At 47.0% G+C, this 26,518-nt stretch overlaps 4 protein-coding genes across 6 annotated transcripts in view; 2 read left to right on the top strand and 2 right to left on the bottom strand.

Annotated features, from left to right (window-relative positions):
* cadps2 (Ca++-dependent secretion activator 2) overlaps window positions 1-6,708 on the bottom strand; it is an 81,944-nt gene extending 75,236 nt beyond the window's left edge. The window contains exon 1 of one of the 3 annotated variants that reach the window (XM_086027370.1): window positions 5,928-6,708. In XM_086027370.1, coding sequence (XP_085883496.1) covers window positions 5,928-6,344 — 417 coding nt within the window. In that variant the 5' untranslated portion in view covers window positions 6,345-6,708. The remainder of the gene's footprint in view (window positions 1-5,927) is intronic. The other 2 variants (XM_086027368.1, XM_086027369.1) reach the window with 2 other exon arrangements.
* An 839-nt stretch (window positions 6,709-7,547) lies between these two features.
* On the bottom strand, window positions 7,548-26,391 carry slc13a1 (solute carrier family 13 member 1). Its single transcript, XM_086027348.1, is given in 18 exon segments — window positions 7,548-8,297; window positions 8,368-8,505; window positions 9,778-9,939; window positions 11,000-11,152; window positions 11,155-11,293; window positions 11,372-11,473; window positions 11,601-11,699; window positions 11,772-11,891; window positions 11,990-12,132; window positions 12,664-12,733; window positions 12,800-12,830; window positions 13,253-13,556; window positions 14,395-14,523; window positions 15,735-16,579; window positions 20,490-23,214; window positions 23,990-24,703; window positions 24,810-24,922; window positions 25,433-26,391. Coding segments are annotated over 14 exon segments (1,830 nt in total). The 5' UTR covers window positions 15,840-16,579; window positions 20,490-23,214; window positions 23,990-24,703; window positions 24,810-24,922; window positions 25,433-26,391; the 3' UTR covers window positions 7,548-8,162.
* On the top strand, window positions 17,944-22,037 carry LOC147149372 (uncharacterized). The gene is made up of 5 exons (XM_086027397.1): window positions 17,944-18,056; window positions 18,915-19,174; window positions 20,415-20,705; window positions 21,259-21,504; window positions 21,796-22,037. The coding sequence occupies exons 1-5, from the start codon at window positions 17,944-17,946 to the stop codon at window positions 22,035-22,037; spliced, it is 1,152 nt and encodes a 383-aa protein (XP_085883523.1).
* Window positions 22,069-26,414, top strand: LOC147149370 (dynein axonemal heavy chain 12-like). Its single transcript, XM_086027392.1, has 4 exons — window positions 22,069-23,248; window positions 23,886-24,039; window positions 24,342-24,509; window positions 26,179-26,414. Exons 1-4 carry the CDS (start codon window positions 22,478-22,480, stop codon window positions 26,412-26,414), a joined length of 1,329 nt encoding a protein of 442 aa, XP_085883518.1. The 5' UTR covers window positions 22,069-22,477.
* The last annotated feature ends 104 nt before the right edge of the window (window positions 26,415-26,518 follow it).

Genomic DNA, 26,518 nt, shown 5'->3' with positions numbered 1-26,518 from the left:
AAGTAAGTCTTGGAAATGTTCTTTTCCAACGAGAAAACACTCATGTCAAAAGTTGGATCTCTTCCAAGGGAGAAAAAAAAGCTTCATATTCTATTAGTCGAACTCTTGGGAAAAGACCTTTTGTCTTTTTTGATAGGAGAATTAAGCTGTACACAAACTTAGGTCAGAAAATTGAATTGTTCTTGAATAGAAGTACAATTCTTGGAACAAAATTCTTGAAAATTCTATTCATCTTTTCATTTTGATCATTTTTAAAGGTCATTTCTTTTTGGGGCGGGGAGATTCTGAGGAAAAGAGACAAAAATAATTTGACAAGAAATAATGAATTACGTTGTGCATTTAAATAGAAAAACAGCATTGTTTTTTCATCAAGAAAAAAAAGGAGTTTATGTTTGTAAAAGTCATGTTTGGACTTGAGGGAAGTCGACGTTCAGAAGTAAAGGCAAAGTTGAATAATTCAAGCAGTTACAACACACACACACACACACACGCACACACGCACAGAATGCACATTAGGAACCAAAGGATGGCAAAGCTTTCACCAAAAAGTCAAACAGTTGCATGACGACGCTGACGTGTGGGAATTTAGGAGGCACCAAGTGACGAACTTCAGCCGGCTGCTATTTCTTCCTCTCTTCCTTCCTTCCTTGTTGCATTTACGAGCAGTGCTCAATGCGAGCGGCGGAGCGCGCACGATCGAGGAGCGGGCGGCAGCCCTCGCTAGCTTTTTGCAAGCTACCAAATGCAAATGGTCCAGAAAAGCCAGCGGGTGTGTCTCTTTTGTCATTTGCAAATTGGGCTCTTTCAATCCATCAGCAATGCAGCGTTTAGCGCAAATAGTCGAGGAAGGCTGCATTCCACTCTATTTCGCACGCATGCCTGTGAGATTCCGGCTTGTAAAGCGCCGTAATGACTAACAGACCCCAGTAGATGGCGACGTTGCTTTGCTTTGGATTGGAGCTCAAGCACAGCTTTTGAGCAGAAGATAACAATTAGGTGGTGAGTCTGAGCTCATCACAAGTCAGACGAGTTGAGGCCCCTCACACTGGAGGTGTGGACAGTATACAGATAAACTGAAAGTGTGTGTGTGTGTGTGTGTGTGATTCTACCATTTTAGAGCACCTGTTTTCAAGCCCCACAGAATATGACGCTCTCTGGCAAATTTCAACACTGACCTTACCAAAAGAAAGACTGAACTCTCTTTTTCCGCCGGAAAACAAAAGCTTCTCCCTTCCCTTTTTGCTGTGTTTCCTACTCAGTTGTTGCGCATGTTTTGGTTTCGCCAAAAACACCAGATTCTAACCAAGGAGCAGAGAAAACAATATTGTCTGTCTACATGCGTTGTGCCACTGTTTGTGTTCAACTTGCTTGCTTTCTATTAGCCCATCTATGGTGTTTTCTATTTAGTGTAAGCTTTAAGCTAGCAGGGTAATCCTCAGGCCAAGTTGCTCGCTTGTTTCACATTACATGACATCTTTGTTTTATGTTTAGTTTGACGGTCAACTTCAACTTGGAGTGGCAACTAGTAGCCTTCAATTCAAGAATATCAAATTCATGCTAAAAGCCTTTATGGAAAGTCAATTGGTACGGAATTTCCATCAAGTCAATTGAGATAAACCTATCGTATGAATTCCTTGTCGAGCAAGACGGCAACAGGCAGCAACTCGCGGAGTCAACACCCTCACACCAAAGGTTTGGACAAATAAACACCTCCCACAAAATCAACGCCGACAGTCGTTTGCTTTTCGGATAACCGATCACAAAAACACACATGATTGTTGAAGAATGCCTTGTCTTTGTTAAAAATGGACATGTCACTATCACTGACAACAAAAACGGTCTTTGATGATATGAAGATCAAGTCCGTTTTGACCAATTTTCCAAAACACGTCCATCTAAAATGTCATTGATGTTCAAAACATTCACATTTATTGACAACTAAATTGTCAAAAAAAAAATCGGTGTTACAGGCAAAATTGTCTTTGATATGAGCAAAAATACGCATGTTATGATGGTTGAAGACTAAATGGTCTTTGATGTCAACAAAAACACGTACATTTCTGCTGTTGAAGATGAAGACCTGAAAAGTTAAACATGAAATTGCCTTTGATGTAAAAAATGTCTCATTGATAATTACATTGTCTTTGATTTAAAAAATCATGCATGTTCCTTCCCTTAAAAATTAAACCATCTTTGATGTAAAAAATGTGTTCCGTTTTGATTGATTACTGGATTGTCGTTGTTAAGAAAATTGTGTATGTTACCCTTGTTACAGGCAAACTGTCTTCAATGTTAGCGAAACAGAGGAGTAAATTGAAGAAAGATTTGACTGAAGACTACATTGTTTTTGATGCTACCCAAAAGAAACCCACACCACCGTTGAAGCCTAAAAGGTCTTTGATGAGCGACAAGAGGCTCGTTAGCTTTGTCCGCTAACGAGCTGACGCGCACGTTGACGTGATTTAAGACAGTGAGCTGCGCGGTGTCGTTTAGCAGAAGAATCGAGACCAATAACAACGAGATCACTATCGATCGAGTCGTCGTGACGCGTGAGTGGAATCGTCGCGCGGAACTGTTTGCTCTGCGGGGACGACGAAATGTTCCTTCGACGGCGGGAAATGCGCAACAGTCGTTAGCGGCCTGATGAGGACACGCCTCCCTTGGGAAATAACTGGACAGGTAAACAAACATGGATGATGGAACACGTCCGCTTGTCCCCTCCCGCTGCAACTGACAGCAAGAAAAGATGCAAACAATCAACGACCGCAACACCGCTCAACTAATGTGCGCCACGCGTTTTCAATCACAGATGCAAGTCAACTCTTGGAGAACAGTGAGTAGCAACCAGTGTGCGGTGGCACATCAGCGTGCCGCGCGAGATCATCAGGTGTGCTGCGGGAAATTATCCAATGGCAATTATTTTGACCAAAAATATATATTTTCTAATTAAAAAAAAACGGTGTTCTTGATTGATATATGCCAATCACGTATAACAACAGGAAAAACAATCAAATGTTCTTCCGCTAGATGACAGAAGGTACATAATGACCCTGGCCTGTACAGCCACTTTTTGCTAATTGTTTTGTTAAGTGGTGTGCCGCGAGATTTTTTCCGATGTGAAATATGTGCCTTGGCTCAATAAAGCTTGAGATTGCCCAGCTCTGGTTATTTGAATATCGTATTGAAAATTCCACCGAATAATCAAGTATTCTGATAAAAATAAGTAAATATATATATTTTTTGCTTGGTTAACGAAAAAAATGAGGACTATACAAGCCAAAATAATCCACTTGATTTAAAAATGAATCACCAATTGCATTTTTAGATCATCAACATTTTTCCTCCCTAATTTTAAACTGTATTTTCTTCTCTAGAAACATAAGTTACATTTTGGGCTACGAGACGAAGCGACGTCAGAGGCACAGTAGCAATTTTGCCGGCAAAAACAGCGCTTTTGAATAAGCCTGCCTGGTTTGTTCAAATGTGATCAGTAGGAATGGAAAGTGTCAGGCTGTCAGCTTCAAAATGTGCACACGTTTGTTTTGTTTTGAACTGCCTTTGAAAAGAAAGTCCGACGGATCTTGGCACTCGCTTTGCTGCTAGATACTAGCCGCTAACGCTGACAACTTTCATCATAGAATATTAGTTTCATTAATTTGTTTGGTATTTTTTTTGTGGTTTTTTTAGCATCCTTGATTATCAATTGAACATGATTTCAGATTGAGGGTGGTGGCAACATTTTTTGACGGCAATATAAACTTAAACTGGTCTCCAACTAGCCAACTTCATGTCAGGAAGACGAATCAAATCAGCTAACACGCCATCATGCACAACCAGGAACGACTTCAAAATAAAAGCCTACCACGGCACCGATGTGTGTGTATTATATGATGTATATATTATTGCTGAATTAGGGAAGATGTTATTTTGAAGTTGGCCCTCTCACCACAATGATGTGGCACAATTTAGGTAGCAACACTTGAGCGCTTGTGGAGCGAACCGCCTGCTGGAAATCAATCCAAAATGGAGCCGCAGGTGGCTTCCGTTCAGGACGCGGCATCACGCCAACAATCGATCGATTGCGAGCCATTCCCTCCCGCTGGGTCAAGCGTCCGTCCCGTTAATTGAATTCTGCGGGCGCGCCCATAAAGTCTCCCACGCGCTCGCTGTCTGTGGCGCGGGAGCCTCATTTGCATATTGAAATCAGGCAGCGTGAGAGGCTCATTAACGACTTCCCCAGCGGGACGCCGCGACAACAACAACAACAACATGGCTTCGTTCGTTGCAGTCCGGGCCGACCGAATGCAGGCGGCGTCGTGGCGAGAAAACTTGAAGGAGGCGAGTTTGACTTCCAACAAGACGTCTTTGTTCATGTTCGGCAACGGTTTGGATGTCTCTTCACACTTGCAACCTTTGAGATATTGGGTATTACTTGCTTGGGGTTACAGTCCAAAAATGGAGGTAATGTGTATATTAATGACTAAAAAAAATAGCACTCTAAACTCTGAAAAATATAACGGTATGTAAAAAAAATGTAATGAGGACATCATGGAATAGAATTCAAAAGAATGAAACCATTTTTGCCACACTGCTTCTGGTAGGTGTGTACGTTAAAAAGTATCGAGGGCGCCGCTGAAACTGTGAATAAGTGAATAAAATGACGAAAACCATGGTAGGAAAATCAACTGAAAAAGTCTGAAATTTGGAATATTATGACTTAAATGGTGCCTTTTTCGTCAACCTCATGCACGTCTTTCTTAAAACGTTTTCTTGTAATCTCACGACATTTGTTCCGAGTTCTCACGTTGTGGCTATTCTCGCAAAATATTGATTTTTTTCTTCATATTTTACTACGATACAAATTTATTCTGGGAAAAGTTCAACATTTTTTCCTGGAAAAATCCAAATGTTTTTTTAATATTTTATTGTTATTTTATTAGCCAATGTAATTTGTAATTTGTTATGGGGTCATATTATGATGAGTAAGAATAACGTATCAAATCCATTCTGAGCTCATCAGTACGGCACTAATATTCCTTGTTCTATGCATAGGATAAAGAATATATCACTGAGTACTGTTACAATGTCTCTTCAAATGTTGAACCATTTGCGTTCAGTCTGTTGCTTAAAGCATCACAGCATAAATGCTAACTAGCGTTAGCATTAAGCTAGCGCTGGCTTTCTTCTGGCAGTTATTTGGCCATTTTAAATGCATAGTATGCCATTCTCATTATTTTTTATAGCGTTTCAAAGTAAACTTCAGATGGGAGTGGCAATAGACAGCTTGAAGCCTCTTTTTTCATGAACTCTTCACTATTTTTCAAGCTGCTTAGTGTAAAGTGTTGAGTTCACTGCCACCACAGCATTGAAAAAGTTACTCACATCCCAAGTCACTACATTTTGGGGGCATAACGGCACAAAACTAGCATAATAAATCAACAGACAGAAAGGTAGCAGAGTTGTAGTCATTAGTAACTGCAATTTAAAGGAGTGCTTAGTTGCTAATCCGTCACTTGGACAACAACACTTCAAACGTGGATTTACAAAGCAAGACATTCGGCGTCCAATTTTGTCAATTTGGGATTCAAACTGAGATGAGTGAAGACAATAATTGCAATACAAGGCACTGAACTCTTCTGACAAGTCATAATAAATTGTCCAATCGACATTACTTGAGTCTCGAATTCCAGCCAGGCTCCCTGAGGAGCCAGCAAGAAAAGCCAACATAAGGGTAACTTTTTGCTCACAACTTGTGTTGATGGCTTCGAATGCCGAATTGCTCGCTAACTCCTTTGAAATGTGGATGAGGTGAAAGAAACTTCCGTTTACGTGATACGTGTCAGAATTACGGGCAGGTTCTGTCAAAAACGGAGACTTTTTCAATAGAGGTTTGGTTAGCGGGGCTTCCACCCCCGGGGTCGACTCACCTTCTGCTGCCGCCGGGCCATGTCGGTGGGCTGCTTGGCGTTGAACGGGTAAGCGATGCACCTCAGCACGAACACGTAAATCTGCAGTTTGACTTTGTGCTCCTCTTCCTCCCGCTGTTCTCGCACGCATTCTCGCCTCTCCTCTTCCCCACCTGTGGAGCCGCCGCGGCGGTGCTGGTGAGCACTTTGCCCGTCCGAGGCTCCAGCCGCGGAGGAAGTGGCGGCGGCGGCGGGCTGTCGCTGCGTGTGCGGCGGCGGCGGCGGCGGCGGCGCGTGCTGTCGCTGCCGGCTGCCGCCCGCTCGGCTCTCGGCGCCCCGCTTGACCGCGGAGGAGCCGTCGGCTCTCGAGGAGGGCGCCCGGGCAACTTCCGGGTCGGACTCCCCGCCGGTGTCTTCGCTGGAGGACGGCTCCAGCATGGCCGCTGCGTTGTCAACTCACAGCGGGAAGCGAGTGCTTGCTCTTCGGTGACTTTGCGTGTCTTGAGCCGACGTGGCGTCAACGGTGTGCTCCTGCGAGCTCGTCGGGAGGAAGTGGCTTGCTTCGGCTGGATTTAAGGAGGCTTGGGTCCGTTTCGTGGATGCTTCGCTTCGTTTCGTTTCTTTTCGTTTTGGTTCGGTCGCTCAGTTCGGTCCGCGCGGGCGCGCAGTGTCGGAATGGAGGCGCGCGCACGCCGACGCACAGGTGAGCAACCTGTGGCTGCAGCCAAAGATGCGGCGAGAGACGAGAGGAGGGATCACTCTGAGCGCTGGTAAGGCAAACGCTCGAAAACACACGTTCGAGCGCCACAAAACAAAACAATTGTCGAGTTACGTGTGAATTATGGTGACCATGATTGTCATTTGGGCGGCTCGCTTCGATCGTTGCACACAGCTGTCGCTCGTGGTCAGGGTTTGCCACGCGTGCACGGACATATCAGCTGACAGATACACAGCAGCTATGCACAGAATTGCATTACTGTACAGTGACACCCCCCGCCCCCTGTATTCGCGGTTCGGCCTCATCTCTTTGTGGATTTCTTTTTGGTAATTTAACTTTTGTGTCTATATTCTTTGGGAGCCAATCCCCCTTCTCGTGGAAAATGCTTATTGGCTGTATATCAGCATTTATTCAAGAAATGTATGGCCCTCAGTTATAATGGCCGTGATTAATATACAGATTTCCACTTTTGCTTGGGCCCTCATGAATAGCAGCGGTCCACTGTGTTGTACTGTCATTACAATTACAATAGTTTGCCATTCGCACAGCTTTCTGCTAACCGCTCAAAAAGGCTCACTGCAGTGTTGTGAATCAGCTGTAGCTGTTTGATGCTCTTCCAGTCTGAAAAACGTGACAATAAACAAGTGTACTTGAGATAAAAGCATGCATAAGTTTCTCCTGGTCTGCTTGGAGCATGCAACCCTTCAGTAAGGATATTTTTTTGTTTTAGTGATCGATTTGATGTGACTGCTTAAAGTGAGCACACCAACATAGTCTTGGTCTTTGGTTTCCAAAGACAACAACTTGAAGTGTTTACTAACAGCAATCGTCTTTTCTTTATTGCTGAAAACAATTTCCTCAATTCTGTTTTGGTTTAGTTGAAATTTTGGTTCATCCAGTTATCAATTTGTTTTCGACAGTCACACACACCTTCATTGAACTGTTGTCACTTGGGTACATTGATAGATATAGCTGTGTACAAAAAGCAAACATTGTAATGTGGCGTTGTCATGGAAATTGTCATCTTTTGGGGGCGCAATGTTTCGTTTGACAGCAGCTTCCGGGTTAGTCCCAAGACTTTGCCTTCCAGATAAGTTAACATCGGCGATACAGAAATACACCCTACACATGTTTTTTTTTCACAGCATTTGCGGCACTAGGAAAATGCTTCAAGGTCTTCAAACACACTTTTCAAACAATGCAAACACATTTCATTGAGGCAGAGCAAGAGCAATGGATGACACAAAAATATTGACCAAACAGTATTAAACAGTAGAGTACTTACCAAAAAAAAAAAAAACCCAGAGAAATTTACTGGGACTGTGAAAACTGAACTGCGATAGAGGGTGGCGTTTACTGTACTGCAGTTCTTGCATTAACACTGTACAATTTCTCCAACTCTTGATTTTTTTTCCCTCCCAGTGTCTATTATTGTGATATTCTCACAAAAACGAATAGTACAAAAACCAAAAATAACCAAACAAAACAAAATACAAACAAAAATCAAAATACATGAAAGCGTTTGCCAGTGGCGCCCGTCACGGCACGGTGCCGTTTAACGGTGGCGCCCAATCGGGATACGTATCCAGAGAGAACAAAGGCACGCCCCAGGTGCTCACGGCCAATAAGACGGCCAGGAGGCCGATCACATTGGCGCCCAGCCCCGCCTTCACCTGGAAGCACAGGACATCATGGAGGTCAAGGTCAAAACGAAAAATGGCATGAAATGCTTGTCACGCTCACCATGTCCGCTACGCTGAAGTGTCCGTAGGCGAAAACCACGGCGTTGGGAGGATTGGACGCCGGCAGCAGGAAGGAGAAGGACGTGCACAGCGTCGCCGGGATCAGCACGGACAGCGGGTTGATGCGGATGCCTTCGGCCTGCGCACATGAGATGGGCGAATGATGCTGGCATTGGGACTATTTTTATTGATTTTATTCAACGCAAAAATCCGCAACGGAAAAAAAAACCTAAAGTTGGTGGCGACAGCGTTAAAGCGGCAAGCTTGAATTCTCCCATGAAGTTTTTTACATGAAATGTCGCCAACCGGAATTCTTACGAGGAGCTACAGCGACGGAAATTGTCGTCAACTATGTTTGTTTTTTATGGGAATGGGCGGGGGGAAATCTTGGTCAGGATTAACTTTGGCCAGCAGACGGCAGCATTGGGTCGTTTTTGTATGAGGTTATGGCGTATCAACAAAGTGCGGAAAACGGCGGAGCTTTGGAAATTCGACCGTTACAAGCAGCTTGTGATTGAGCAAAGTGTTTGGCACGTTAAATCTACTACAAAGAGTGGCACCAAAGACAGAACAGATGACGGACATTATTTACATTTAGAAGTCAAAGCATAATGACGTCATTTACATACACACACACGGTGACAGCACGCATGCATGCACACACACTACTAAATACCACTACTACTAAATGGCATACAAATAGTTTGTAAAATTGGCCAAATGTAAAATTGTCAAAATGGTGATTCATTGTAAAGTTATTTTCCCCTTTTGTTCTTGTTGTTGGTATTTTATAGAAGAAAAGGACTTCAGATGTTTGAGGCGTCACTCAAGCAAAATTAGCATTAAAGTCACTGTTGTCATAAATATATCTTTTAACAAAAGCTTCTTTCCTGCCTTTTTTGGTCCAAAATAGGTGAGTTGGATGAAACCAAGCCATGTTTTTCTGCTGATTACCAAAAAAATAGAAGAAGGTTGAAACAAACCTTTGTGTGCGATTAAGGAAGAGAGTCTAATCTTTCATTTGGTAGTTTCGATGTGTACATAATTTAAATTCTGTGAGCCCTGAAAGATAGTCAGGAGGCTCTAAACTGGCTGCCACTCGAGAGGTTCTCGCTTTTTTTTATGTATCTATTTTTGATGGCTTGCATTCAAAGAGTTAAGCTAATGGCTGCTGTTATTAAGCGTTGTTTTTCAGGTCAAACATGTTTTTATTTACGGCCGCTTCCCGGTCCCTTTGTCAGGCATCCAACAGAACAGATTTGGAATAAAAAAGACAATATGCAATTCACGTGCTGGCACCCCGTGAGCTGCCACACATATCGCACATATCAGAAACTGAGAGCGTGTGAGGCAGAGCTTGCAAGAAGGCATCACACATCCTGTACGTATGCGTGCGTGCGTGCGTGCCCACCAGAGGCGAGAGGATGGGCAGGAATATGGTGATGGTGGTGGCGTTGCTGGCCAGCTCGGTTACCATGGTGACGATGATGCAAGCCACGGCCACGGTGGCCAGTGGGGGCAGATCGCCCAGAGGGGACAGAAGCTCCGACACCCACCGGGACAACCCGGACTCCTACACAACACATGCGCACGCACACTTGATTTGGTACACCCAGATATAGTTTCATAGCATCATTAGCAGACATAATGCACTGCGTGTGCGTTTTTTGCATCGGTGTTGCCCTCATGAATATGCAAATGAGCCTCCAAACGAGTCCGACTCGTTTTGTTTGCTTACTTCCGGCTCGGAGGCAGTGCACAGCGAGCTCGCTGCCTCCCTCTAGTGGACCTCACAGGCAGCACAAATACATTCCCACACGACAACAAACAGCGAATGTGAACAATTGTTGTAAAGCTCTGACAACATTTTGCCATTTAAGTTTACTGTCCAAGTAAACATATAGTAAAGGTCATTTCAATTATTTAGAATTCAGCCAAAGCACAAACCTTATGAAAGGCTGCTAGCTTCATGCTAACACATAATGGGAAATACCATAGAAGGCCTAAGGAGATTAGCATGGATTTAAGCGATGGATATTTGAACACAAACGTGCAGCAACACACGTAGACATGCATTATAACAATACGCACAAGAAAAAAATCTTAGTGCAACTTACTGAGCTGAAACCATTTTCTTGTTGTATTTTTGTGTTGGAATTATACTGCCCCCTGGTGGCCATGGCGCGCACATCAGAAGGAGTAGCTCACTTTCAATGGCTATAGAAGCATGAAATCAAGTGTAAAATTGGATTTTGATACCACTGTATGTTTGTATTAATTACAATATTACAGAGGGATATTTTCTTTTTGAAAAAGAACATGTTACAATATTTTTGGCTGTATTTTTGGGGAGTGCTGGAATGGATAAATGGCATGTTTTATTCATTTTTAATGGAGAAAGATTGAGTGTTTTGTGTGACAAGCATGGTCATGGAACAGATGAAACTCCACAAACTATTACAGTTGAACTATTTTTGTCTTTATGAAACTCCTCCACTCATGTCATCACAGTTCCTTCACTTCAAGATGCCATAAGATGGCGCAGAAAGAGGAGGGTAGGTCGAATAAATAAACAATAATAATAATAATAATCCACAATCCTGCATGAACGGGCGGGGGTCGACTCTACGCACCTTTGTACCTTCGGCCAGCGCGAAACCTCCGCCCACCAGAAGGGACACTTTCCACGGCATGGAGGCCTGGAACTCTTCCCAGGAGATCATGCTCTCTGGGTTGACACGCATCATCATCATCATCATCATCATCATCAGTATCAGCATCAGCATCATTGGATTGACACGTCTGAATTCATGTTTGAGCGATGTGCGTTTCCACCATATTTGCGCGAGGGTCCGTGGGCGGGCACCAGGAAGAAGAGGACACCCAGGACGAGGGCCACGGTGGCGTCGGTCACGTAGTGGGCGTGACTGCGAGGCGACAGGATGACAATGGAGCCAAGTCAGCGACGGCCGGCGCCCAAAAATGGTCGGCGATGGCGAACTCACTGAGGGAAGATGGCGGCCCAGCCCGGAATGAAGCCCGGCGATCGCGTCAACCACAACAAGACCATCAGGAAGAAGACCACCTGAGTGAACACCTCCTGACCGCTGAGCACACGGGTGAGCGTGTGAATCTTAACGTGAATGCACGAATGAGTCGTGGAGAGCTGAACTACTGACGTCATCAGTGAGCAAATGAATGAATGAATGAATGAATGAATGAATGAGTCCTCACCTCATGGGTCCGAGCGCCCTGTACTGGTCTTGGATGACTTTCCTGGTGGCTTTTTCCCTCTCGGAGTGCTCGCCGCCAAATCGCCATAGCGACCGAACGCTGCGTTGGATGCCAGACGACGGGTTGATTGCTAACGCTAACGATGAAAACGCGATCGAATGCGGGACTCACTCGGCGCCGATGAAGAGCCAGCAGAGCCACGCCCACGTGAGCAGCAGCACGAGCACGCTGACGGGCAAACACAACGCCAGCCACTTGCCAAAGTCGATGCAGTTGCATTCTGGGTACATCCTGCCCGATGATGATGATGATGATGATGACGAAACAGAAGCACATTTTTCATCTTCGGATTTTAATATTTAATACGGATGAAAACAAGGACGACTCACTGATGAAGATACTCGGAGAAGATGAGGTTGGGCGACGTTCCCGGCAAGGTGGCGATGCCGCCGATGTTGGAGGCGTAGGCAACGCCGATGCACATGGCCTTGCCCACCATCGGGTCACTCGGGGGCGCCGTCACAGGCGCCACCTGACAGACATCATTGACCACATTCCGTTTCTCACATACTGCTGCTAAATTGACGGACACCCATTTCACTTAGCAGCATGACATTTGCTAGACTCGTCGATCATGAGGAGACCCACGAAAAAAAGGCTCCGTTGCCGCACGCTCTGAGTGAAGCGGCAAGCTATTTCTCAACGCAGCCACGATTAGGGATTTTAGTTTATGGTCTGGTTTTTGGAAAAAAAATCATAAATAATATTTTGGTTTTGTTTTGTTTACTAGTCTGGAAGGAAGAAAAGAAATATTATAATAAAGTATATGGTCACAAATGAAAACCCCGCGATAGAGGGAGGCCGCAAAAACTGAACGGCAAAGTAGCGAGGGACAAGTGTACTGTCGTGTATTTGCAACAACTCGTGCTGTTCCAATTTCCCTTGAAGTGTGTCCGCTTGCACCGAGTCTTCTCCTCCGACTTCCACAGGCTACGCCACTGGTCGAAAAAAAAAGCAATTTGAAAAAAAAAAAAAACAAGTAGTTGTAATTGGGTTTCTGCACCTGGGTGGCATCTGATGATAAGGATGAAGATGAGGATGAGGATGCTTCATCTGGAAGTTTCTGCTCATCCCTGAGACAAAGAACGAGGAACATTTTGTTCTTCTCGATGTGCATAACAAGTAAGAAAAACGTTTACCTCACAGCTTCATTGCCATTCTCATGGACCTCTGCGTGGGACACACACACACACGCACGCACACACACAACGGGCGCCTCAATTGTGGGAAATCATTTCATGGCAAACAATAGCAAAACGAGTCATCCAGTGCACCTGCCACACAATCTTATTTTCCCTCTACTAAGCTCTCTGGAAAACGTTCCAAAAGCTAAACGCCTCCCTCAAATGGTCTTGTGGCCCGGGGTGTTGCTCAGACGGATTGGGTGAATTCAAAAACGCTCCCTTCAACACCTAAACACCTCAAAGGCTCGGTCAAGTCAAAGTCGGGGCAAATATACGCCTGCCTCATTGCGGTTCGGACCGACGAACACGGCTGAGCTGTTGAGCCTGTTTGAACTCCGTTGCTAACCAAAACAGCAGCACCCACCTATCGTCCAGAACCATCTTGTGCGCATTCAAAAAGTTGTTTACCGTCAGGTTGCAGCTCGCAGTGGTCCAGGTCCCGGTCGGGCCCCCCTTGGGCCCTCCGGATCTGGCGGAGGACGGCCTCGGCGATGGGCATCACCATGGTAACGGCGGAGGTGTTGTGCACCCACATGGAGAGGAAGCCGCAGCCCGACATGAAGCCCAGCGTCAAGCGGGCCGGCTTGACGCCCACGGCGCCGACCAGTCGCAGGGCCATCCTGCGGTGGAGCCCCCACTTCTGGATGGAGGTGGCCAGGCAGGTCACGCCCACCAACAGGAAGTGGAAATCCTTGAAGTACGCCATCGCCACCTGCTGGACAAATTAAACCGGAGCAACAGATATATGCTCTTTGGCCTGTGGGTCGGGAGGGGGGTGGGGGGGGGGTCATAATCACTGTGCTCAATTCTGCCTAGCAACGAGCGATCGTGACCAGGAAAAAGAATAGCGGCATTTCGATGACCGGACGTTCCGAGCCAGAAACGCACGTCCGCGTATATACGTACTTACGTGCATTTATATACAGCACTTACATCCACTGCCAGAAAAACATCGTCTTACACACACTATCAGAAATAATCTTATATTCTGTGTCTTAGATGGGGGGCCCTATTTTGGTAGACCGGCGCCCCCCCGCTGGGGCACAGCCGCAAATTTGCTTACAAAAAGTAGACTCGATTTGAGACGGACGCACGGTTGCGCGGGTGCAAGGCGGTCTCCAATCGCCCACGTCACGTGCGCGGCCGACGACATCATCCGCGAGGGGGGGATCTTGCGGTCGACCTGCCGACGTCCCGCAGCGAGCCGCGCCGTCGGTTTCGACCGCCCTGTTTTGAATCCAAATGAGGGGTGGCGCGAGGATTGGCCGGCAAAAGACTACTTCCATCCATCCCCAAACGGCACACAAAGGCACAAACGACACCTTACGCCGAATTCAACCTGTGCAAAGTCCAGCAAAATAAGAAAAAAATAGAAACCTCCTGCCATGCGCACAGTTTGACGGCGCTTTGTGCTACTTGCCCCCACAAGCAAAAGAAGAACGTCTTGCATAATCTGTCAGAACAGTTCAGACAATGTCACAAGTGCGGTGTCTTCGACACTCTTGCATATTTTTTCCAAAGGGTGCCATTTGAAGTGGGGTGAACCTGACCTGCGATGACGTCATGATGCCAAAAGCGGGAAAGAGGATGGCGGGAAACATGGCGGTGACGGGCAGCGGGATGACTTCGCTGGTCCAGAAAACGGCCATCACAAGAAGGACAAAGGCGCAACGCGACTCCTGACGTGGGACAGAAACGACGACAAAGTCACCGTGGCAAGCCACTCGCTCATTTCGGGGCGGGGCCTTTGAAGCTTCACTGACATGTTGCAAGAGTTTTTTGGGGAGGCCAGAGGCGTTCAAGCTACTGCCCGTCGTGGGGTCCGAGCCCATCAACGTAACCGTTGCTGCTCATTTTACCCGCCGGATAAACTGACCGCCACTTAAAGCCAAAGTCAACGCAAACCTTTTGTTTTTTTCAAGAAAACGGTCCCAGCAGGCCCACTGGTTGAAACACGGCATTCTGATGAATATTGCCTTTGGGGAATAAGAGTTCATCCGGGGGCGGCCATTTTGTCACTTCTGTCGACTGAAAATGACATCACAACTGCTCACAATGACCAATCACGGCTCAGAAAACGGGTCAGCCCTGATTGGTAACAAAATGGCCGCCCCCTGAGATGGCAACAAACGGCCGGATTAACTCTTATTCCAGAAACGCAAAATGACTCAGTATATGACTCGGTTTGAACTGGTGGGCCCGCTGGGAACGTATTCTTGGCAAAAAGAGGTTTGGGTTGACTTTTGCTTTAAATGAGCTTCGCAAATCGGCGAAATGTGACGGCTGTCAACAGCTTGTGTTCAAAAGAGGTTGCTTTGGTTTATGGTTACGTTTTGTTTGATGCACTGCCGCAACTTGTATGTATTTTTCTCTGCATACAGAGCAGGGGGCTCTTTCGTATGGTGACGGTCGAGGCTGTCAAGAGTTCCAGATGGACGTGCATTTCAAGAAGTCTAGAGAGCCACTCTGATCGACACATTGCAGACTGACTCGCGACATTGTTGTATTCAAAGCTTGACAGCGCTTGCACGGAAAAAAGGGAACATTTGGGGAATAATCCCGATTAGGCCACGATTACACTGGCCCACAAATTGGGGCAACGCGGCCAAGCGGCTGCCATCCTGCTCACCCCAATAACGTGGCCGCCATTTCAAAGGCAAATATTTGGTTTCACTTCACAGGGATTTGAAAAAAAGTTCATGTTGCTACAAGACAATCAAGCGCATGCACACAAAAAGCGAATGATTCCAAAGGCAGATCATTCACACGACGCCCAAATCACTCCAAAGGGATTTGAGCAACCATCTCGGCACACTACTTTGGTGATTGGGGAGTGCACGGTGAGCACCATGACGACGACGGCGGCGGCGACGACGACGACGACGACGACCTTGCTGGCGATAATGAGAGGAAGAGGAAGCAGCAGCGGCGGCGTCACCACGATGAAGAGCAAACGGCGGTAGTTCCGCGCCGCGTTTTGCAACTTCCTCCACATCCTGCCTTCCACTTCTTGACTTCTTTGATTTTCCGCCAACAAAGTCACAGACAATCACGTCGGAGTTGCTGATGAGAAGAGAATCCATTGCACCAGTTCAAAATTTCATTTGGTGTGGCGCATGACGGGGCCGATCACAAACACCCCATTGGCAACGTAGCCCAACAATATTAGAACCTTATGATCAGAAGCTAATGCTGCTATGCTAATCTGCGCCGACGCGGCAGCTCTGCTTACCTTTTGACTTCAGCATCCAAGTGATTCTTTCGCTCTGCAATTTAGCTGCTAATAAATTGCCGGCTGAAGAATTTGGTGCGGGGTTATGTTAATTAGCCCCACTGTGATGTCACAAGTCGGGAGTAAGCCCAAAAGCTTGCAAGCCAGCCTACTAAAAATTAACTCGGTTATTTCGTTTCACGCTTGGTGGCTGGCAGGCAATGCAGACAAACTAAGACAACCATTTGCACGCAAGACATTCTCCAAAAGTCCATTTTGCTTCCTTTTGACTTCACATCGCGAAGGTGCGAGTCTTACCCGAGCTGCGGTCAAAACGGCTTCCAAGCGCGAGGCTCGGTCGGAGGTCAAGTCGTCGCTCGCATGTCGGTTTGCCTTCTCGGTCGGCTTCTTATCTTCCGGTTAAACAGTTGCCAGCTCTCCTCCCCTTGACCTTTGAACTTTTGCCTGTTGTCTTCCATGCTTCACGAAAGTCACCACCAGAAGGACCAGCGGCTGCACCTCGCCTGAAAGCCAACGCCTTTTCTGTCTTGGACACCGTCGCATAGTAGCCAAATGATACTTTTTGTTGACGTGGATTCGTATGATGCGGATCCATATACACGCTACATACATCATACCGGATATAGATACATCACAGATGCTTTCCATATTTACAAAGCAGCGTCCCTTTTCGTTTTGCTTTCCTCTGTTCTGAATGTTTGCGGTCGATGTTGGAAGCGCGCTGGCCTTAAATCCAAGCAAAGCCTTCAAACAAGCGGCTCCCATTTAGTTTGCGCTTTTCTCCTTTGCGTTGCCGTCCTGCGGCATTTCGTCACGTCATCAAACAATTCGGGACGCATTCATCACGCCTGATCCGGCCCAGGTGTCAAAAAATAGAGCCGGCCGGCGGCGCTTTTGCCGACGCTGAAACCCAAGACGGGCGGCGGCCCCACCCGACAAAGCCCACCCGGCTTAGCTCGCACAATAGCCAGCCATATTTCACATGACGCCCCCCGTGGCCGGGCTCAACGCCTAAATATAAAAGCGCTGGCCGACGCTGGCTGGCGGCGTGTGCGTGCGTGAGTGAGTGAGTGCGTGCGCGCGCGCGCGACCTGGCCCTTGACACTCGCGTGTGGTCGTCGTGGGAGAGCTGCTGTCAAAACTCGTATGGTGAGAGACATATTTGACTTCAATTTGGACTTTGAACTGTTTTTTAAGACGCTCCCTTCACAAGATGCCAACTTGGCATCATCGCCATGGCAACCGTGATGGGCAGCATCTTCCAACTACGAGCACGCTGCCCCTTTTGAACCGTGCATGGGCTTCCTATTTTTTTTTGTGATTGTTGAATTTCGCCTTTTATATGTTAACATATAAAAAACAAACAAAAGACCCTAAATGTGACCAAAAAAGTACTGAAATAACCTAAAGAAAAAATACCTTAAAAGGACAAAATACCTAAATGCATAAATAAATGAAACTGCAAAAAAAGAGCCTCTAAGAGCCTTATGTAAAAAATACCCAAAACAACATAAAGCAACAAAAGTACTGGTTTAAAAAAAATGCTTTTTTTTAATAAATCAAAAAGACATAAAAGCCTAAAAACAAACGGCATAAAAACTACCAAAAATCACTTAATAGCCTAAAAATGGCCATCATGAAAAAGTCACCCTAAAGACAAAAGCCTAAAAATAATAAGTCTAAAAATGCAACCCCTCAAAATAATCATGAGAGCCTAAAAATGACCACAAAAAGACCAGAAAATGACAATTAAAAACCAGCAAAAGACATTGAAGACTAAAAAAATGACTACAAAAAAAAAACGCTTGGATGTGTCAAAATGGCAGGAAAGAGGAGCCGTCCAAACGTTTGTTTTGGTTGCAGCGAGATGAACGTGCCGGACGACTACGAGGACGACGAGGACGAGGAGCTCAACGCGTCCGTCATCCAGCGCGGCATCCACCACGCCTGTCGCCAGACCTTCATCAAATCGGCCGCCAGGTGCGCAAACATTTCCAATCCTGACAAATATTCAAGTACAGTAGCGTAGGGGGCCTTAGTGTTCGTCCCAAACAAGGTTTATTCCCCAAAAAGTGCAGTTCCTGTTATTCATCGCCGCTGAAGCAATGTTAACGCTATGCATAAATACAGGATTGCATCATTTTTTTTTTTTAATTCAATGAAAGGGGACATGTACGAACAAACTGTCCAAAAGCATTTCGAAAACCCAATTTGGGGGGAAACTACGTTTTTCAAGAAAAAAAAGTTGGAGTCAGAATTGGAAGAGAAAACGAAATTTGTATTTTCTTTGAGAAAAACAATCTCATTTCTCAGAAAAATTGCCGTCATTTTGGCAGCAGCTCATAATCTTACAAAAAGGAAGATGTATTTGGCGTGTCAGACTAATTTCCAGGAAAAACGAGACTGTATTTTTCAAGAAATGTTTTTGTAAGATCCAAAAGTTACGGTTTAATTAAAATTTTTATTTCTTCAAGAAAATAACTATATATACATATAAGTTAAGCTGTTTAAAAGGAGGCTCAAGACGCACCTGTTTGGTTTAGTTCTTTAAAAAAAGAAAAATCCATATATATATATTTTTTTTAAAAACATCATGATCCACGCAAGTATATTGCACTGACCTGGAAAAAAGCCTTGTCCGAGTTCTTTATTTGGGGGCTTTTTATTTTCGGTATTTTTCCAGTATTTTTTTGTTTTTCAAAATCTTTTTTTCTGTTATCCCCCCCGAGTTGTTTCGCCTATTTTCCTTTTTGACTTTTTTTTTTTTCCCCATCCCCTACTCCCGAATCAGTAGCGAGGGACTTTACGAAACGGTGATCGGTCTTCCTGTGCCATCAGTTTATCGTCGAGTACCGAGGACAGCCTGCGCGTGTTGGCCGCCATCGAGCAAGGTAAGGAAGCGACGAGCGTCCCGCGGCCGACTCGGCGGAAGGTGCTGAAGACCGTGCTGTCGCCGTGGCGACCAGGCGACGCGGCCACGCTGAGGACGCTGCTGAGGCGGCCGGCGGCCTTCCGGGAGGCGGACGCCGGCGGCTGGCTGCCCCTCCATCGAGCCGCCTGCCAGCCCGGCCCGGAGGTCCTGCAGACCGTCCTGACACGTGAGGACAACCAGCCGCCACGTTTGAGCGCAACGCCGGTCCAACTTCAAACTAGGGGCAACTCGGTCATTCGCTGACTTACACAAATTACAGAAAGGTTGAGATCAAACCGCCGTCAAATCGGTCGATATTTCCTGAAAGTTCATGAATGATGCTCACTTCTACAAACAGTGAGCAAGGTTGAGTGCAACAGTGCAGTTGAGTGCCTGACCACCATCAAAACTTTGCACATTTTCTAACAATCCAACGTGACATTCGGTCATACTAAAGTTTCCTTAGACATGTCAATAGTTCATGAAAGATCAATAACCTGCATGACATGGCAGTTTTGTACCTGATCGAAACACATTGAGTGGCAAAACTGAGAATCGCAGCTGCTAGCTAGCAACCGACTTTGGCTGGCTACTAGTGCGGCTCAACACATTGCGGACTGGCTATTAAGTCAGTCAGCACGGCCTTGGTGGCGCTGCATAAGATTGACTTCTGACAAGGATCGTCACCAAGGGAAGGCACGCAAAGATGGAGGAGGCATGCTAATTGCTAAGCTAGCCCAAGATTGACATGGAATTGGAATTAAGTTCACTTTTCACAGATGTCTGGCAAAATTGCTCCTTCATGTATTCTGTTTAACAAAACTGCTCCGCAAGGTCCAAAAAGTTATTTGGAGCATTGTAAATGACATTTACTTCGACCAACATGCAGAAAGCGCCAATTGTGGTCTAATTCCAAACATCTGTCAACGTCTCGATATTTTGGTGATAGAAAGACCTTAAAAGACGTTCAGTCAGACTAAACTAATTCCAAAGTCCTTCTCAAATTGCTTTGACCTTTTTATTGGCTGTGAACCGTTGCCCGGTTAGCCGTTAGCATACGGCTAACGCATCAGAGCCCATCTGTTTGTGGCGCGCGGCCATCTTGGGAAGGTAGCGATCCAAAATGTCAGCTTGGTGAACAGTACAAAGTGAGGGCGGGGGCTTGAAGATGAGCAATTCGGAAACAGGTCAGTCCAATTTTTCATGGTGGCTATGACGTTTGCTTTTTATGCTTCGAGGCTGGACTGTCCCAGCTTTCCTGAATGCCGCATGTGACTTTTTCCACCTTGTTGCCGCAATTTCGGGCACCTTTTCTGCGGTGCGTGAGCAATGTTTCCACTCCTGTATGTATGAGTCATACTCGCGCCTCGCTGCATATTTGCCGGCTGCCTTCCACCACCGCTTTGCGCTTTGTTCCTGGGCGACAGCTGACGAGCGCTGGGGCGAAAATAACATGCGATTCATATTTTGGGGCGCACGAGCGCATCCCCGCTTGGGCTCACCTGCCAGGTTAGAGCAGCTGGAGCGGCTTCCCGGGCTGACCTTTGACCTATCAGTGGCAGGTGAGCTGAGCCTGGACGCCCGGACGGCGGAGGGCGGCGAGACGGCGCTCACCTTGGCCGTCAAAGGCGGGCGCGCCGCGAACGTCCGCGCTCTGCTGGAGGGCGGGGCCCAGCCCAACACGCTCAACGCCAAGAATGAGTCGCCGCTGTTGCTAGGTAACAGCTCGTCGGTTGATCCTCTTTAAAAAAAAAAAGTCTTAAATTATCATCACCAAGAACAATCATTGAAAAAAACTTTTTTGTACTTTTTTTTGTTAAAAAAACATTTTAAAAAAACAATTTTTCCACCAAGATTTTTTTTCGTTTTCGGAAAATAAAGTATACATAAACAAATGCATTTTTCCCCTTAGGATTTTTTCTTATTTTTCTTGAAAACTAGTCATTCTGGAAAGCACATTTGCTTTAGTATTTTAAGCTTTGTTCCTAACTTAACAAATTCAAGACTGTATTTCAATGTCCTCTCCCAAAAATTCCAAGTTGAACTTTCTTGAATGAATTACCAGTCATTTTTGAAAATAATGACCTAACTTTCACTAGTTTAATTGTTTTATTTATTTTTTTAACTATAACTCCTGTTCCAAAAATCCCAAGTTAAACTTTTTTCTTGCAAAAAAATCTAATCCTGACTTTTCCCCATGACCGAAATGTTTTCTTAAGAGGGAAAAAACCCAACAATTTTGCGAAAAGTGACGTTTGCGCGCCCCGCCAGCGGCGCGCGCGTCTTCGTACGAGATGACGAGCGCGCTGGTGTCTCGCGGCGCTTGGGTGGAGCAAGTGTGCGGCAAGAAGCGGACGGCGGTGCACGAGGCGGCCCTGGCGGGACACGTCGACGTCCTCATGCTGCTGCTCAGGAACGGAGGACGCGTCGACCACGACGACATCAACGGCGTCACGCCGCTCGCCGCCGCCGCCGAGCGAGGCCACGTCGCCATCGTGGAGATCCTCATCAACTGCGGTGCGCGGCTCGCAATCTTCACAAATGCCTACGTTTTAGAAAGTGTTCAGAGCTCACAAAAAAAGTGCCTCACCACAGCATTCAACTGATCATTTCAGCCGCAGGTTTTCATATCGCGGAATACACCGCTGATCCGAAGGCTGAAACGATTCATCGAATGCTTGGAATGGAACATATTGTCACTGATCTTTAAAAGCGGACTGAAGTGTAGTAACTTGCCACCAGCGTAGTTTGGAAGTGTTGCCATGGCGAGACGACGCTGGACTTGTTGTTGTTGTTGTTGTTGTTCAGGCAGCAAGGTGAACTCTCAGGCGTGTAACGGCGAAAGCGTTCTGCAGGACGCGGCCGGCTCGGGAAACACGAGCTGCATTCAGCTGCTGCTGGACAACGGCGCCGATCCCGACCTGCACAGCGCCACCGGACATCTGCCCATACACAAGGCCGCCTACGCCGGACACTACGAGTCAGTCGCGCGCTCGCACGCACGCACGCGCACCCCCACGCGCACCCCCACGCGCACACTCACTGAGTGACAGACTGATGTGGTGGATGTGTGAATGGGTGTTGTACTTGTTGATTGCTGAATGGACGGACGGGTGGATGGCAAGATAAAAGGGGTGAATGGATGGATGATAGAGGGTTGATGGATGAATGTATGGTGTCTTGGTGGTTGGATGGATGAACAAATGGTGATGACTGGGTATGTTTAGGGTTTGATGTGTGAAGATGGAAAGATGGATGGACGGACGGACAGATGGATGAAAGCGCGGATAGATGGATGACTGGTTGGTTGGCTGGCCGGCTGGATGGGTGAATGGACGGATGAACGGATGTGGTGGGGGTTGGATGGATGAAGGGATGATGAATGGATGACAGCTAGGACAGATGGATGGAAGCAAGGATGGATGGCTGAGCAGTTGGACGGATGGGCAGACAGCCGGACGGAAAGACGGCTGGACGATAGGACAGACGGATGGATGAAGCGAAGAGCTGGTTGGAAGGACAGACGGATGGGAGCACGGATGGATGGCTGAGCAGTTGGATGGATGGCTGGCTGGACGGAGACGGACGGGCGGTTGCGGGCTCGGCCGCGGCGCTAGTGGGCTCCGCGCCACGTCTGACGTTTGCGCGCCGGCGCTCGGGCAGGGCGGTGAAGCTCCTGCTGTCGGTGACCAGCAAGCGGGCCCTGAAGGAGGCGGGCCAGAGCCCGCTGCACTCGGCGGCCGAGGGCGGCCGCAGCCGCTGCCTGTCGCTGCTGCTGTCGCGCGGCTTGGACGTCAACTACCGCATGAGCGGCCGCAACGCGCACAACTACGGCGACATGCGGCGCAGCGCCCTCTACTTCGCCGTGTCCAACGGGGACGCCGAGTGCACGCGGCTCCTGCTGGAGGCCGGCGCCAAGACCGAGCTGGACCCGCTCAGCTGCCTGCTGGTGGCGGTGCGCTCGGGGCGCCGCCGCATCGCGCGCATGCTGCTGGACGCCAAGGCCGACGTCAACCGCTACTTCGGGGCGGTGAGCGACACGCTCTTCCCCACCGCGCTGCAGTACTGCCTCAAGGACGCCGCCATGATGACGATGCTGCTCGACGCCGGCTACGAGGCCGACAGCTGCTTCCGCTGTCGCCATGACGAGCGGCAGGAGGGAGACCGGCCGCACCGCGCCGACGCCAGGATACCCGTGAGTCGCCTTCTCTCTCCCGCTTTCCGCGGCTGCTCGAGGAAGAAGAAAACAAGATCCACATTTGCAATTCATATTTCCCATTCTTTGGGGGAAAATATAGCTGTGCCAAAAATACGACTTTACTGAAAAGTAAGGGGAAAAAAAAAAAAAATGGAACTTGTTGACTTGCGGTAATTCTTGAGTAGTACCGAAAATGTGACTTTTCCTAACTCTGGCAAAACATCACGTGTATTTTTTTTCTTGACAAATGAATTGAAAGTCAGCATTTTGGCATTTGTCGCTTGCACAAAAAATGTTTTCTGATAGTTGATAGTTTTTACTTACAACAAAAAAATATATAAAAGATACCAAACTGCTGAATAACTTTTATTGGAATTGGATCGGGCCTGAATTGTGTTGCGTGACTTATATCAAATCGTTCAATGTAAAATTCAACGACAAAAAAAAAAAAAAATCACTGTGAGAAATTCGACTTCAAACCGGGATGGCGCAGATTGAAGCTCTTTGAGACTCTCTTGCGATTAAGAGCTATCGAAATAAATTGGACTTGCCCTCTCGTGCGCAGGCAAACTTTTTCGTATTTGACTTTGAAATTAGACGAAGCGAACAAACGCCGAACAAGCTGAGCCAATCGGACTCGTGAAGAAATCCCTGAGACCAAAAGTGGCGCCTTGTGCCTTTCTGTGCCTCCTCATAACAGTTCTGCGACTTTGTGAGTCTGTGCTGTCTGGTGCACTTGGCGGGCCGCGTCGTGCGCACCCTGCTGGACTACGTCGACCGCGTGCGCATCTGCTCCAAACTCACCGCAATCCTGGAAAAGCAACCCGAGTGGACGCACATTTGCAACGTCCTCAGTCAGTCGCTCCGCTTGTCACGTCGCCGCGCCTCCCAGCCTGCATCCTCATAGTGCATGTTCGCGGATTCGCCCCGCCCCCTGTAGTCACGTCACCAAATCCTCACGTCATAATTACTCATGTTGTCGCCTTGTTCGTGTGTCGTTACGCGGGCATGCCATCATCTATTCGTTTTGTCTTAACCAATTTCCATCTATTAAAAGTAGTCACCTGCTCGCCTCTTCGTGCGATTGGCGAATGTGCGCAAACCCATTCACGTGCTGACGAATGGGGGCATTCGCGCGTGTTTTGTGCGCATGCAGGTAACCCCCGCCCGCTGTCTCATTTGTGTCGGCTGCTGATCCGAAGACGTTTGACCCTCAAGCGACTGAACAACGCCGAGATCATGAACTCGCCGCTTTTCCCGCCTCGCCTGCGAAACTTCATCTTGTACCGCCAACACGACCTCGTTTCAGGGGACCAAGCCTCACGTGAGCCGGCGCCCGTTTGCCAAACGTTGGCATGAGATTCATCCGACGAATCGACTTCTTCTCATCAAACGCGCCAATCGGTGCCCTTGGGGGAGGTGGATGGGAAACAAGGGGGCGTGGCTTGGACCTCATTCGGCGGCTGTCGACATCTTGATTGTGGTCAACTTTGAACGTGTCAGGCCTCCATCTTTAGCCTGGTCAACTTTTACAGCCACAAAGTGGTCAAAGGTCAGATAGAAGCCTCACTCGAGCTCGTTAACATTCACGAGCTCGTCGTTTCTCACAAACGGGAAAACGTACGGTGGCATCATGGTCACGATTAGCATCCTCCACATTCTCTGCAACGTGTGCGTGTGGCGCGTGCGTGTATGTGTTTCATCATCTCGAATAGAACTAGTCCTATCGTCGCTGTCCTGTGAAAAACACATATGAGAAGAAAAATTAAGAAAAAAATCTATATAGAGCATATAGAAAACAAAACGATACATTCAAAAAAAAATATGAACATACAGATTCAACACAAGTAGAAATCGTTGTCATTGCTTTCTGTTTCAAAGAGTAGCCAATTGTAGAGATAGAATGTTTGAACTCGTTCATGAAAACGTCAGCCAAGCAGGGAATCCTTCCCATGAACTTCCATTTATGGATATGGAATGTTGCCATTATTAAAAGTAAATGAATCAGATACACTTTTGATCCACTTTCCTCACATTCTTTCCCCCAGCAAAACCAAAAATGAAAATGTCCCCACTGTGGGATCAATAAAGGCATTCTTATTCTTATTCTTATTCTTAAAAAGCACTTGCAGTTGTTGCCGCCTTCATTTCCTTGCCAATAAAGCCAACAAGATCCACATTCATTTGTTTGAAGGACAACGTACCAACGCGACACCAGCCCACACACATCAAGAATTGTGTCTTTACTTTTCCACGTCTTCAGTCTCCATGCCACTTCACTTTCTTTCCAAGGTCCGATATGACACGAAATCGTGTATGTTGTGTGTGGACGGGTTTGTCTAGTCTGTTGTTAATCATCTAAATGGACTGCTGTCATAAATCAAAACCCAAAAAGGAGCCTGCGGGCGCGGGCGACAAAGTTTCCACATCAAACTTTGCTCCTAACGAGCGCGCGCACCTGTTCCCATCAACTGGGCGTGTTCACAAGCCTGTGTGCACGCTACAATTTGGCCAGTAGGTGGCACAATTGCTCACCCTAATTGACATTCAAACAAATACCGGCTCCACACAACATTTTCCAATATAACTTGTTATAAAAATGTTTAGGTTACATCATAAAGATTCTACTGAACGATATTGCTGAAACAAATGAAGCAGTTTCAGAACAGTCGGAACAGAACTTACAATTTATCAATGTCTTCCTGAACTTTTTTTTTCAATATCGTTGGAGAAATCCGATGAACAATTTTAAACGACACTAATTGAATGTTCATTTTAGTTAAATAACGCCGAGCCTCAGCAAATATACTAAACAATATAGTTTTGTTTTGTTTTTGTTAATTGATTGACTTCACATTTTGGCGACATTTTCTTGTATGAAAAGTTCTTTGTTTCAGCTCTATAGCTGTTGTGAAATGCGCTACACTAATACAATTATCGTATTGGGCTCCTGAGCGGACACTTGATTAGGAACACGATCATTCGCCAAACAGCATCAGGTAACGCCCGACAGCCGCGTGTGACGTCATCCTCGTCGATTGAGTCCACGCGAGTGCGGTCGGGCGACGGCGACACCATCGATGAAGGCGAGACCAAGATGAAGATGAAGGCGAGCCAGCAAACACCCGAAGGCACCGCGAGAGGAGAGAGGCTTCGACTTTTGTCCGCCGAGGGGCGGCCACGCAGGCACAGTTTTGCCCTGTACGATCCAATTCGGGCTACGCTTTAATTGCTGTCCCTTTTTGGATCAAATTATGATTCGCTGCTCCTCCTGACTCAAGCGTTTATTTTACTTTTGGTGGCACGTGGGTGTGGGTGGCAAAGACAGACGGA

This window comes from Filicampus tigris, chromosome 4, assembly GCF_054856515.1.
Source record: "Filicampus tigris isolate MCC_2025a chromosome 4, RoL_Ftig_1.0, whole genome shotgun sequence".
Lineage (NCBI taxonomy): Eukaryota > Metazoa > Chordata > Actinopteri > Syngnathiformes > Syngnathidae > Filicampus > Filicampus tigris.
This window is presented reverse-complemented; position numbering and strand designations above follow the sequence as displayed.